Source organism: Gavialis gangeticus, unplaced genomic scaffold (genome assembly GCF_001723915.1).
Source record: "Gavialis gangeticus isolate Ggan-Ray unplaced genomic scaffold, GavGan_comp1, whole genome shotgun sequence".
Classification (NCBI taxonomy): Eukaryota; Metazoa; Chordata; order Crocodylia; family Gavialidae; genus Gavialis; species Gavialis gangeticus.
Window position 1 is genome coordinate 30,297,355 of NW_017729029.1, and position 12,611 is coordinate 30,309,965.

The window sequence follows — 12,611 nt, forward strand, 5'->3', positions numbered from 1 at the left end:
CCTAAGCATGCAGTCCCCTGCTGGCCCCTCCTGGATGTGTGCCAGAATAATTTTCTCGAACAGCTTGCCTAGGATTGAGGTAAGACTAACTGGCCTATAGTTTCCTGGGTCCTCCTTCCTCCCTTTTTTGAAAATGGGAACCACGTTGGCCCTCTTCCAGTCCACTGGTACCTCTCCAGAGCACCATGAGTGCTCGTAAAGCCATGCCAGGGGACTTGCAAAGACCTCAGCCAGTTCCTTTAGAACTCTAGGGTGGAGATCATCCGGACCGGCTGACTTGAAAACATCCAGCCCCTCCAGAAGCTCCCTAACTAAATCCTCGCTAATCCTTGGCCCAGGTGTGCCACCCCCCGGGGCCCGAGGGGGGCCCAGCAGGGAGGTGGCTGTTCTGGTCCTTACTTAGGAAGACGGAGGCAAAGAAATCATTAAATATGTTAGCTTTGTCATCTGGTGTGAAGACCAAATTTCCCAAGCCATCCTGCAAGGGCCCCACATTACCCGGGACCTTCTTTTTACCCGCTATGTATTTAAAAAAGGACTTCTTCTTGTCCTTAATCTGGGACAAGTTGTAGGATTGCAGATAAACTCTTGCATCACAAAGCCAGAAAAAAAGATAGGCAATTATATGGTTTCCCCCCCACTTTTAATTAAAAAAAATCTCTCTTTTTAAACATTTTTAAACCAACCTCATGAATGTGGAGGAGAGAAGAAGGTGACTAATGAGTTTGGAATGCTTAGAGTAGAAAATGCTCATGTGGCATTTGGGCCAATCTCCAAACATTAATTTTAAGCCAAAAAATAACCCTTAAATGACTTGTACAAAGTATACCTATATAAATAAGGGCAAGTCCCCAGCAGAAAACATAAAATGTAGAACAAAAAGTGTCAATAACTGCAAAAAAAAATAAACTTCAGTGGAATTAAGAAAAAAATAAATATACAATGTGTAAAAGAATACAATGTGTAGCCAAATTAGAATTTGGCTACACATTGCAGTTTAAAATTCTTACTCATGAAAAAGTTACAAAGGGCATTCAGTGGCCACAGAGTATGAGGGTTTGGGTTTTGTTTCTTAAAATGAATTTCATGTTGGTTTGGGGTTTCAGGCTTGACATTTTTGTAGGTCATCGAACTGTATGTGACTTGCATCTGCCTTGAATGGCAGGCAGCTACTGTCAGATAAACAGATTTGCATCTTGGAGCCCCACAGGGTATATTGTATGGTCTTGCTGAAAAATGACTAAACATGTGACAGGAAACCATGCATGGTTCAACAAAATTTAAAAAGCACCATAATTCCAGGTTCAGATCAAAACACTGATATATGTACTTAGGGCAGTGTACAGTTTGTGCTTTCAGGAGAAAAGGAATTGATAATTTAGCTCTTTAGCTCTTGGTGTTGGCTTGCAAATGCAAACTGTTATTGGAATCAACAGGACTCAAGAGGGATAGATTTAAGCATAAAGGCCTAGGTGCCACACAAACTCAAGCTGTCTCAATGGTGTCCACTGTTGGGTTCATCAAGGAAGAGCTGGAATGATTTAGTGACTTAACAGAGAATGGGTGTGTAGTGAAGCAGTAGATGGAGACACAGGTCAGCAGTCACCCCATAGGGCTGGAACAGGCCCAGAAATTTAAGGAATCTGTCCCCTTTTTTCCCTACCCCATAAATTAAGGCAATTAAGGTTTCCTACTGCTTAAACAGTTTTGCATAAGTACTCTGTTTCAGAACTTTAGAAAAGGAGGGCACATGTAGCACACAAATTCTCCTTTGAATACTCACAAAATTGCCCATAACTCCCTTTTACTACAGACATAAACCAGACACATATACCCCTGGCTTGAGCTGTGTCTCTTCAAAGTAGAAAATAAGTTATATTTTCCTTTTTTGGTGAAAGTTTGATATTTAAATCTGAATGATAAACATATTTATCTTGCTGTATTTCCATTTATTTTAGTCCCTTATCTTTTTTCCTTCTAAAATCCCAGTATATTCTCCCCCACTCCCTTTTTCCATGCATGTTCCTTCAGGCTAGATTTAGCTTCACTACCCTCATCCTGTTCATCCCATTTCCTAATCTGCATCCTGTCTCTTCCTCTAGTTTTTTTATGTACTATCAAAATAATATTCCTTCCATTTAATAACTTTCTTCCATCCTATCTTCTCTCTCTCTGCCTCATCTTCCTGATTCAGGTTCTTCTTTATTGTGTCCTACAGCTGTCACTTGTTCACCAGTAAGTCATCCACAGACTGTTCACCTGTGTATACCTCCATATTGTCTTGCTTGCTACCTCCCAACAATGGCTGAAAGAAGTGAAAGTGAGAGATGTTCAGTTAAAGGCAAAATGGGATCTAATCCATAATCCCAACAATTATGCCTCCTGCCATGCCACATAGACATGGCAGGAAGTGCAACCCTGGGATTGGGGATTAGATCCCAATTGCATCACATTGCCAGTGCAGAGGGAGATCAGGATCATGATCCCAGGCACCCCCCTGCACTGGAAAGTGATACTCCTATGGATGGGAGCACCAATCACCTGATGGGCACTCCCAGCTACATGTGAATCAAGGGCTCCAGGCACTCCTATAGCTGGGAGCCCCAATCAGCTGACCAGTGCTCTCAGCTGCTCCCTGGCACATGTTCAATGTAAAGGTACAATGGGAACCAGCCACAAAGTTATTACATATTTTTGTGTCATAAATTTTGGCTTATTCCCTCTTTTATCTTGCCATTAACTGAATCAACATGTGGCAGGGTTACTACTTAAGATGCGATAAACTGGTTTAATCACATCTTAAGTGTAATGTCTGCTAAGGTTAGATAGAGAAACCTCCCTCATGCAGGACAGGAAAAGAAAAGCCACAACAAAACTGCAGCCTGTGACAACTCTGCAGGGGATAAGAAAATATAAGGGAACTGAGAAGTAAGCATTAGAGAGAAGATGGCACGCTAGGGAAGACATGGAGGAGCAGCAGAGGCAGCAGGTGAGCAGCTTCTCTGAAAGATTGGAGGCACTTAAAAGCACTCAGCTCTATATTTACACCGACAGTCAGGGGTCCCAGTTAACATTTGCCAACAATGTGTCCCCTTTAACCTGGCTGGTATGAATCAGTGTGCAGAAAAAAAATGTTGCCTACTTACAACCAAAAATATTAGTGCTAAAAGAGCTTGCACTCATTCATGAAAAGAAATATTGCCTCATTGCTAACCAGTATCTGTAGAGAGCTCCTTATGAACAACTAACTGAGTTAGGAAAGAATTTTAAAAACATTAGTCTAATAATATATAAATAATGGAAAATACATCTTTGAGTCTCTATATGTCCTAAACAGAAATATAGACTAAATTCAATGGATATATTACTCACAGCAATATATGTCCTTTGTTAAACTTGTCATGCCACTGGATATGAGGAATGAATGTAAAGTGCATTATTAATTTTATCAAAAATTATGTATGATGGATAATAAATTATTTTACCTTTCTCTTTTTGTAGTTTCTTTATGTTGGTCCCAGTGTCTTGATCAAGGAGTTCTCCATCTCTAGTGTTGGTCAGCATAGCTACAAATTGGAAAGTACAACTTTAGTGTAGTCAACAGGAAAAAAAATACGCAAAAGAGAATGAAAATAAATTATATTTCTTCTTTGCCAAAATGTTGCTATTTTTACATCTGTATATGGTAATGCAGGTTAAAAAATAATGGGCTTTTTTGGTTTGTTTTTTATCCATCAAATTCTAAATCTTCACCATTTTAGACCAAAGCACTAAGATATGCAGCAGAAACAATTTTCCTGGAATTTATTATACAAAGACATGAGAACAGACCAAAAATTACCACTGGGATGAGTGAGATTTCCTATGAAATGTTCAAATGAACTAATTAAAAAAGCACTTCATAGAAATCATTTTAGGGCAAAATACATTTAATAGATCAGAGGATTTAAAGAATTAGTAATTATCTATAATGCAGCTTGCTTAATAAAGAAATACAGACAGATAGATGGTTAGCAACCCAAATTGATGGATGACAGCTAAAAGACAATTCTCTATGCTGTTGAAAGAGCAATTCTTTACTTAACACCTGCAAAATCAGTGAGACGTGTTAAGTTTATGATTTCAGGATGCTTAGTTTCTTTGTTCTTATTTGGTTAAAATATTACCCTCTCTACAATTAAATGATTATAGAATTTAAAGTCACTCTAGTTCAGGAGAACTGTTAAAACTTTATGTTAATACTTTCAGGACTGTTTTATCTGGAAATAGCAAAAGCATTAAAAAATATTATAGAACCTTCTAAAACTAGCACAATGCAGACAAATCCCAACATTCAACACAGATAAATATTTTGGCTCTGAAAAAATTTAAGTGATATGTTAAAAGTTGGGGGCCTGTTTGGAGTGTGTGAGGAGAACAGTACCATATTTAATAATATTTTAAATTGCTAAAGCACAGAGATTTCCAAAGATAATTATGTTGATGATTAATCATATATATATATTGCAGTAGCATTCAAAAACCACAATTGGAATCAAGGCCCCATTTCATTATGTACTGCACAAAGAGGAATTCCTCACCTTGGAGATTTTAAAGCATCAGTTAAATAATTAAGCTGCACAACACAAAGTAGCTCAGGAACCTGACTGCATGCCTACACTGGGCACACAAGTTTTAAATATCAGCTCAAATACCATTGCCAATGTATCTGCATGGAGCTAAGAACAGATTTCTAGAACCTGGATAACTCCTCAGGCTGTTGGCCTAAACTGAGTTCTATGCTACTCCATCAACACTGATTTATGGGCCCATGCTTATTATCACAAAACTAACTCAGGTATATCTGCAAAAGCTGCAGGGATTGATGGGCAGAGAGGTCAAGTTACTTGTCCAAGTTCAAACAAGTTTCCTGTGGGACAATCACAAATAGAATCCAGATCTCCACATTTCATATCTATGTTTTAAGCACAAGGGTACCATCTTAAATAAGGCAAGGACTGGTGACTTTGGTGAAATTTAAGAAAAAAAAAAACTTCTTATGACTATGGGGAAACTGTGCTCCCTCCCCTCTGAATTAATGAAATGGTTAAGATAGATTTGCAAAGTTGGGGGGCAATACAGCAAATCCCAAATTCTGAGAGTCTTCTTTCAATTCCAGCTACCTTAAAAGGCACATTCCCACCATCGTAATTATTTAGAAGAGTATGTTGTGGGCCAATACACGTCAAATTAGAGCAGGGGCAATATACCATGGGACTCTGTTGACATTTAATTTATTAGTCTGAGCGGGTCTGCTCTCTTCATTGATAAACAAGATAAAAGATAAATACACTTTACACAGCTTTATACACTGTATTTTAATTTAAAAAAAATACATGACTGCTTTCTAGTAGGTTATCTTAAATGTAATTCTTCCAGTTTGCCAAGCACACTTCTCCAAACTCTTGAGTCAGTAGCTTTTGAGGGGAGTGGAACTGGCAGTAATAAAGTACTAACCAATTCTATCTGGTGTGTTGTCAAGCTGGGATGGAGAGCTGGACACACTACTGCTCTGATGTGAAGAAGCATGACTTCCAGGTCTCTGACTATCTTCCAGAGATGGAGCAGGAGAAGGACTGTCTTGAATTCTCTCCTTAAAACAGAAAACAAAATAATATATGTGCAACTGTGTAATTTTGCCTAAGTTACTTAACAAATTATAAAATTAAAACAGCTAAAATAGCAAATCGTTCTTTCTTGTCAAACTAAATGATATTCTTTTGTGGACTCATATTCAGAGATCCAGTCCAGTCTTGAGTACACATGGTTTCTATGAACCCTGTGACCACATTAGGTGTCATGCTATAGCAGAAAAAGAGGACTTTTTTTTGTCTACGCAATTACTTGAGTTGTTCCTTTAAGGTGCGCATACACATGCACGGAGGCTGCTCCGACACACCGTAATTGATCGAGTCTGCTGGAGCGTGGTAAGTCCTGCACTCCAGCAGACTCTAGAATCATATGCATCAGAGTCCCCGCATTGAAAAATGGTGATAGGACACTGATTCACATGCCGCTCTAGGCACTTTAAGCAGAACAGTTCTCAGAGCCACTGTAATTCAAGTCCCCCTTCTGTCCCCACCTCCTGAAGCATGCGTATAAGCGCCCTTAGTTTACAACTTTTCACTTCAATACCAAATAATAGATTTCCCTCCTCGGTGAATTTGTCATTTTTAATTATACTATTTATGCCTAATAAAGAAAAGCCATATTTTAAAGAACACAATTGGATTTTGGCTAAGCTGGCCATTTGGATTTCAAATTGTATTAATAATGAAAAACTTGAAGATTCATTAAAAAGACTATTGGTCTACCAGCATAACTTTTATCAGTGCTCATTAAAGACACACTACACAGGCTTTCAAAGCCATACATGCAAAAGGCATGCACGCTTTTGCACACAATTATCTTAAACTATTTACAACCCAATATGCACAGGAGAAAGAAGTGCATGCATGCATGCATGCCACGAAGGAATGTTAAGAACAGAAATCAGTTCTTCACAGAAGAGTTAGATCAACTTAATAATAAATGTGCCATGTTGGAAACGCGTTAGATTTTCTGAGGTAAATTTGCTGGTATTTGGTCAAGAGGTTCCCAAGAGACTGTCCACCGAACATGTCCTATTTTCAGAACTAGAACTTACAAAGCAGCATGGGAATTATCTGTGGATGGCCATAGCCTCTAGCAATTCCTTTACATTTTTGGGTTCTAAATCTTCTTGATTCTTTTGCAAGTAGGGAAAAAACCCCACCTCGTTACACTGTAATCTGAGGACAATGATTTAAAGATAACCTAGTAAATTTCCTCCCTTTCTAGTCAACTCAAACTTTTTCATTCAGAGGATATAACCTGGCCCTTTGCTGGCATCTTAATATGTGCTAGAGAGGGGGAAAAACCCCAAAAAGGATTTTTTTTTCTTTTTAACTTCTAAAAATATCTCTAAGATGTGCCTAGTATATTCTAAAAGTCCATTATAACTAACTAACTTTGTTTCTGTTCATAATTTAGTGCTCTAAGTCATTAATATCAGTAGCAATCAAGTTGTTATTTTAGGGATATTCTGTTACTCATTAGAGCTACATTTCTAAAATATGCTCTACTTTATATTTAGGGATACATTGTAGCATAATGCACAGGGAATTGAAAAGCAGCTCTGCTAAAAGAGAATGGGTGTTGTTTGTCTATTCCAATCACACCAACTAAAAACGTAGCCTTGAATGCACTCTAATAGGATAGTTATTCTACATTAAATAACAACTGAGCCTCACAATCATGTAACAGATGCATATCTATTACATAGCTGTTAATCCTCAGTGGATCTGTTTTCACTAATTATCTGTTATTTAATGAACATACAATAACTAATAAAACTGAAAAAGAGACTTTTAATTGCAGTAGGTTTTGTAAGCTAATTAAAAATGTTTATTAAGTTTTAATAGATTTGAATCCATTATAGGGACATTGAGCCTCAATGGCTTTAGATTTTGAAAAATCAGGTCTTTATATTAACTGCCTCATTTCTAACTCTGTCTAGAAATCAGCAATGTCAAATTGGTTGCCTTTAAAATTATCAGGTTTTCTTCCTCCATACTGTAAAACATCCCAAAAGAATTTAGGAACCAGGGGATGCTGAGGGTAGGAGGCAGCAGAGGAAGAGACCTTTTGCTTTCTCACTTGAAATATTATTTATTATGTCACACAATTAATTTAACATGTCCAGGGCCTATCTTATAGGTGCCATGTGTGTGAATCTTCTATTAAATGTATTGACATAGCAGCTACTGGACTGACCCCAGGTGAGAACAGTTGTTACTTTATCTTCATCTGCTTCTTTTTATTTTCATGGCTGCCTTTGGCACTGTTCCCAGACTCCTGTATCTAAAGGAGTATTCATTCTACTATTAATTCAGTTCAGAATTTTAAAATTATTAATTTGCCACATTGTGTTCTTTAAGTAATTTATGTAATTTAGAACTACACCATTTCTAAATCAATAGTTAGGCTCAGGTGATAATAATCTATCCTCATGTATACTACCATATGATGTATAAATTGCAGCCCTTGTGGTGTCTACAGGGACATTTTTATAACAACCTTGGGAATGAAAAGCCAGGGAGAGAGTTTGCCAACTTCTCTGAAAAATAGATTTCAATAGACCAAATAATGTTTATTTAACACTCAGAAATCACCCAAACAGCAGTATATGCCATCTTTAAATTGAAATTATTTGAGTAATTCAAAAGCAGATGATTTGGAAAGCATATTTTCCCATTCTCTCTGGTAACTGCATTTGACCATTATTTCCCATTATAAAGCAATCTTTACTTAAAACAATTTACCTTGAAACATGTGTTTTGGATTTGAAATTTTCAGGTAGGTATAACTGTAGCAAATACTAATTTCAGATTAAATCACACAGTGGATCACTGTGCAAAATAATTAGTTGGTTATGCTATTTAACAGTTATAAGAATGTACATTTACAGAGAAGCTTGCTTTCCCTGTAGCCATTACTGGAATTTCCTCTACATCATATGTACTACAGATGAGGATAGAATATTATCACCTGAGCCTGGATATTCATTGAGAAATAGTGTATTTCTAAATATTTGTGGGGAAATGTAATGCTGAGTTTCTCCTTCCATCATGAATAGCACTATGAACAGTTTCTTCCTTTCAAGTAAACAGATCCATTTTTCAGTCCTGTAATCAGTATGCATCTATTTAGCTACTTAACAGCAATGTGCTCTGGTTCATTAGGTAGCTACTGTTGTGTCTCAGCCTAGTTAAAATTTCACAGCAAGTTAATCTATTTTATTACAAATGAGAACACAAGTGATAATGTCCTCACCATTTTCCAAACACAGGGTTAACAGTATTTGTAACAAATCAATGAGGGCATTTAAATAGGAAAATTGCAAATCTAAAACCTTAACATTTTTTACACACTGATGAGTTCATTGCATTTGTCAGTTATGAATTTTACAGCCCTGTTATTGTTCATATATTTTATTTTTTTCTCTTGAAAATAGTATAGTTCCATTAGTATGTGGCAGTGCTGCCCGCTTCTACAGTAGGTACATTTACAGTATCTAAAGACTAATACTTCTAAACTAAAGCCATATTTTCCATATTCCATCTGTTTTCACATTATATAAACTTCAAAAATCATAGGTAAGGTTATGATATACTGGATTAGAGATAATTTAAAGGTATGTGCTTTGATTTAAAATCAAAACATACTGAAGATCTTATCTATTTATCTAACTACTATACCTACTCTAACTTATCTTTTTTCTTTTCTTTACAGACCTGACCCATAAATTCTCAAAAAAAAGACTTTTGCAGTATTAAACCATTTTGAAGGACAATGCATTTCTGTAGTCTCAGTAAAGGACAGTGTCTTCCTTTCACTCAGAAAATGTAGCTACAAAGCTTGACATTGTTTATTTTAGTTATGATTTAGGTTAATGGCACTAAAGTCATCAACTCTTCCAATTTCTAGGGATATCCTTGATTTCACTTCAATATCCCTTTTGCATCCCTTGTGAGGTGGTGTCCCACACAAGGAATGTAAAACACTAACATAACAGTTTCGTCCAAAATAGTTTTATTAGAAATATATATGAAGAGCTTATCTATTTTTGACATAATCATCTTGACCATAATTCCTTATCTTTGATATTTTACAATATCGATCACAATTTTGTGTGTTAAGAATTTAGAGACGCTATGGTGTTGGATTTGCTTTTTTATTTTTTTAGTTCTGATGTAGCTGTAATTACACTTCCAAATGTTAATCTATTAATGAGTTCCTAAAGGATTTAATGGCATTTCACTGCTGACAAGCAGCTTTTGGAAGTCTGTCTGAATCCTGGATATTTTATTCATACATTTGTCTTGATATTTCATATTTAATTGATGTGGTCCTTCTGTACTCTACAGGGTTCTACAGAGGCAAGGCATCTTGGAACTTAACAGACCTTGCTAATGAAATTTGAGGGGGAAAAATATGGGGTGGGGGGAGGAGGAGGGATTAGTTCCAGATTAGTGTTTGCCACTATTCTGAGAACAAACCTAGAGCTTCTGATTTTACTGGAAGAATCCAAATGTTGCTGAGTCCTGTAGAATAATGGTCATAATACCAATTTTGCTCAGTAATCCATCATCGCAATTTGTATGTTACTATACCGCCTCTCAGCAACCTCCTAAATTGTCTTTAAAATGAACTATTCGATAAAGTTAATATTCATACCCAAACTTGCACAGTGACCAAATAAATGTAAGCAGACACAAGATAAACCTGCAGTTTGTGGCTGTTAATATAAACTTGATTGCTGAAAGAGAAGCAACAAGTCTTGCAACCACTTCACCACCTACAAATTTCTCCTCAAAAGTGATTTACATAGTGCCAGGGAAGTAATTTTAATAGTGCACACTATATATTTTTATTAGGAGTCAACTAGTATTTATTTTCCAAACAAATTCAAGAAACCATAAAAACTCTTCTGTGTTTACTAATTTTAATACCAGATGTTCACTTGCTAATTCTACTGCCTTGTGACTATTTCCTATCAATTCATTAATTGCCAGATGCTCAGCCAAACACAAAACACAACTAATCAGATGGTATTGGTAAACAGCCAAACAAGAGTTTCCCACTTTGGTGTTTCTTAGATTAGTAATCACAGGGAAAAGCATGGCAATTTTCACTCAAATACTACCTGTTTTACTTTCAATTTTTATCAATACTGTCAATGTGCAAACCGGTAAGATTATTAGAAGACAGACCCTTGTGCAAAGGAAGTGTCATACATACCCCTGGCCTTAAAATGCTGCCACATCCAGTGCTGTAACTGAACAAAGAAAAGGCACTCCCCAACCTAATGATGATAACGCAATATCCAATCCATATCATAACGATATGAGGTATTAACTACAAATGCTAATGGATGAGCCAATACTAAAAGGATCTGAGCTAGAACTGAAGACTAATACGTGCTTAGCCTAACAATATTCTCATACTAGCTACGGAAAAAAACAACCATATTTGCAAACTATAACATTTATAACTTGAACACCCCCACTTTCAAGATTGAAATAATCATTCACCAGTTTTTTACATAGGGAAAAAAGTTTCTTAATTTTAATAAACAACTTCACATCTGGGGATGTGGTGTATGTCTAGTTAACAGGATAAGAGATTCCATGGAGTGTTTTAAATATACCCAGGCTAATGTGGATTGGAGACAGCAGATTATCTCCAAACTTTGCAGAACCTGCGTATCTGTAGGCAAAAGATACAGGGCTACACATTCATTACTTTCTTGCAAATGAACCATAAAGCAAGTCATATGATCTTTCTAGCATGTTCCAACAACCATTTTACCAAGTTGTCAACAATGCAAGTGCAAAAGTATAAAATAAAAATTGATGAAAATGCTACAATTTTTTTAGTTGTCCAGTATTTCAAAATGTTGGATAAGCACAGAAGGGGAACCTAAATGAGTCTTCAAAATCTTTAAACATTTATGCTTTTGGGGCTGGGGGAAATGGTTTAGGGAATTTTGAATTTGGTTCATTTTTCTGACTGTTAGATAAATATTATGTATGCTAGTTGTTCAGCATCTCTCAGCAATAGCTGCAGAACCCATCTGTATTTTCTTTAGGGAATTTCAAATTCATGTCATACAACCTTTACAACTGCTGTAATGATTCCAAAAAACAGAAGAGAAACATAGCCCAAAAGAAGGGAGACTGAGAAGTATCTACTGCGTGTATGTACTTTGCTATGCAAATTGATTTTTTGGTTCAATGCATTTCAGGTCAGCTTGTAACAGAAAGTTTCCAGTTTTCCCACCAAAATGTAAAATGGGTTGAACAAAACTTTTCATTTAAATGAACTGATTCATTTTTGAGGTTTCCTTATTTTTGTTATGTAATTAAATTGTTATATTTCAAAATGAAATACTATTTCTAATGAAAAATTTAAAATGTTTTAAAATGTTACATTTGGCCACATTAATAGCTTTCTAAAAACAAAAATCTCAATTTGCACATGCTCAGTAGAGACATCCTACAGTTTAGCAGATAAATCTTTTGACAGTTTTTTCTGCTTAAGTATGTTCCAGCCTAAGATAAAACGAGCTGAGCTGGACCTTCTCTGAAATTATCCTGCCTGTTGTGGACTGCTATGACAGCAGGCACAGGAGCTGAGAGGAGCTTCTGCTGTGCTGTCACCTGCCACCCCTCCCTCACTGTGACATCCAGGCAGCATGGAGAAGGAGGAAACTACTCTATTTCAATGTGTGGAGTGAAATATTGAAGAGCAAAGGGAGATACAATAGAAACAGAGCTTCTGCCTTCCTTTTTGCAAGGACTTGGTAGAGCTGGAGATGATGAGAGAGGCAGGAGCTGTAGCTGAAGTGAGCTGGACAGGAGGGGTGGAAAGGGCAGGAAGAGAGTAAGGGAGATTAACTAGGCAATGTGGGGTGCAAGAACTGGATGGTTGAATCAGACCGGAGGAGGGAGTAGTGTGGATACACAGAAAGGGAGAGAACACCACATATG

At 36.7% G+C, this 12,611-nt stretch overlaps 1 protein-coding gene across 3 annotated transcripts in view; it reads right to left on the minus strand.

Moving 5' to 3' along the window:
- Positions 1-12,611, minus strand: part of DACH2 (dachshund family transcription factor 2) — a 642,364-nt gene that overhangs the window by 102,320 nt on the left and 527,433 nt on the right. For all 3 annotated transcript variants that reach the window (XM_019521377.1, XM_019521376.1, XM_019521374.1), the window contains 2 exons: positions 5,497-5,632; positions 3,486-3,566 (listed from right to left, as the gene is read on the minus strand). In XM_019521377.1, coding sequence (XP_019376922.1) covers positions 3,486-3,566; positions 5,497-5,632 — 217 coding nt within the window. The remainder of the gene's footprint in view (positions 1-3,485; positions 3,567-5,496; positions 5,633-12,611) is intronic.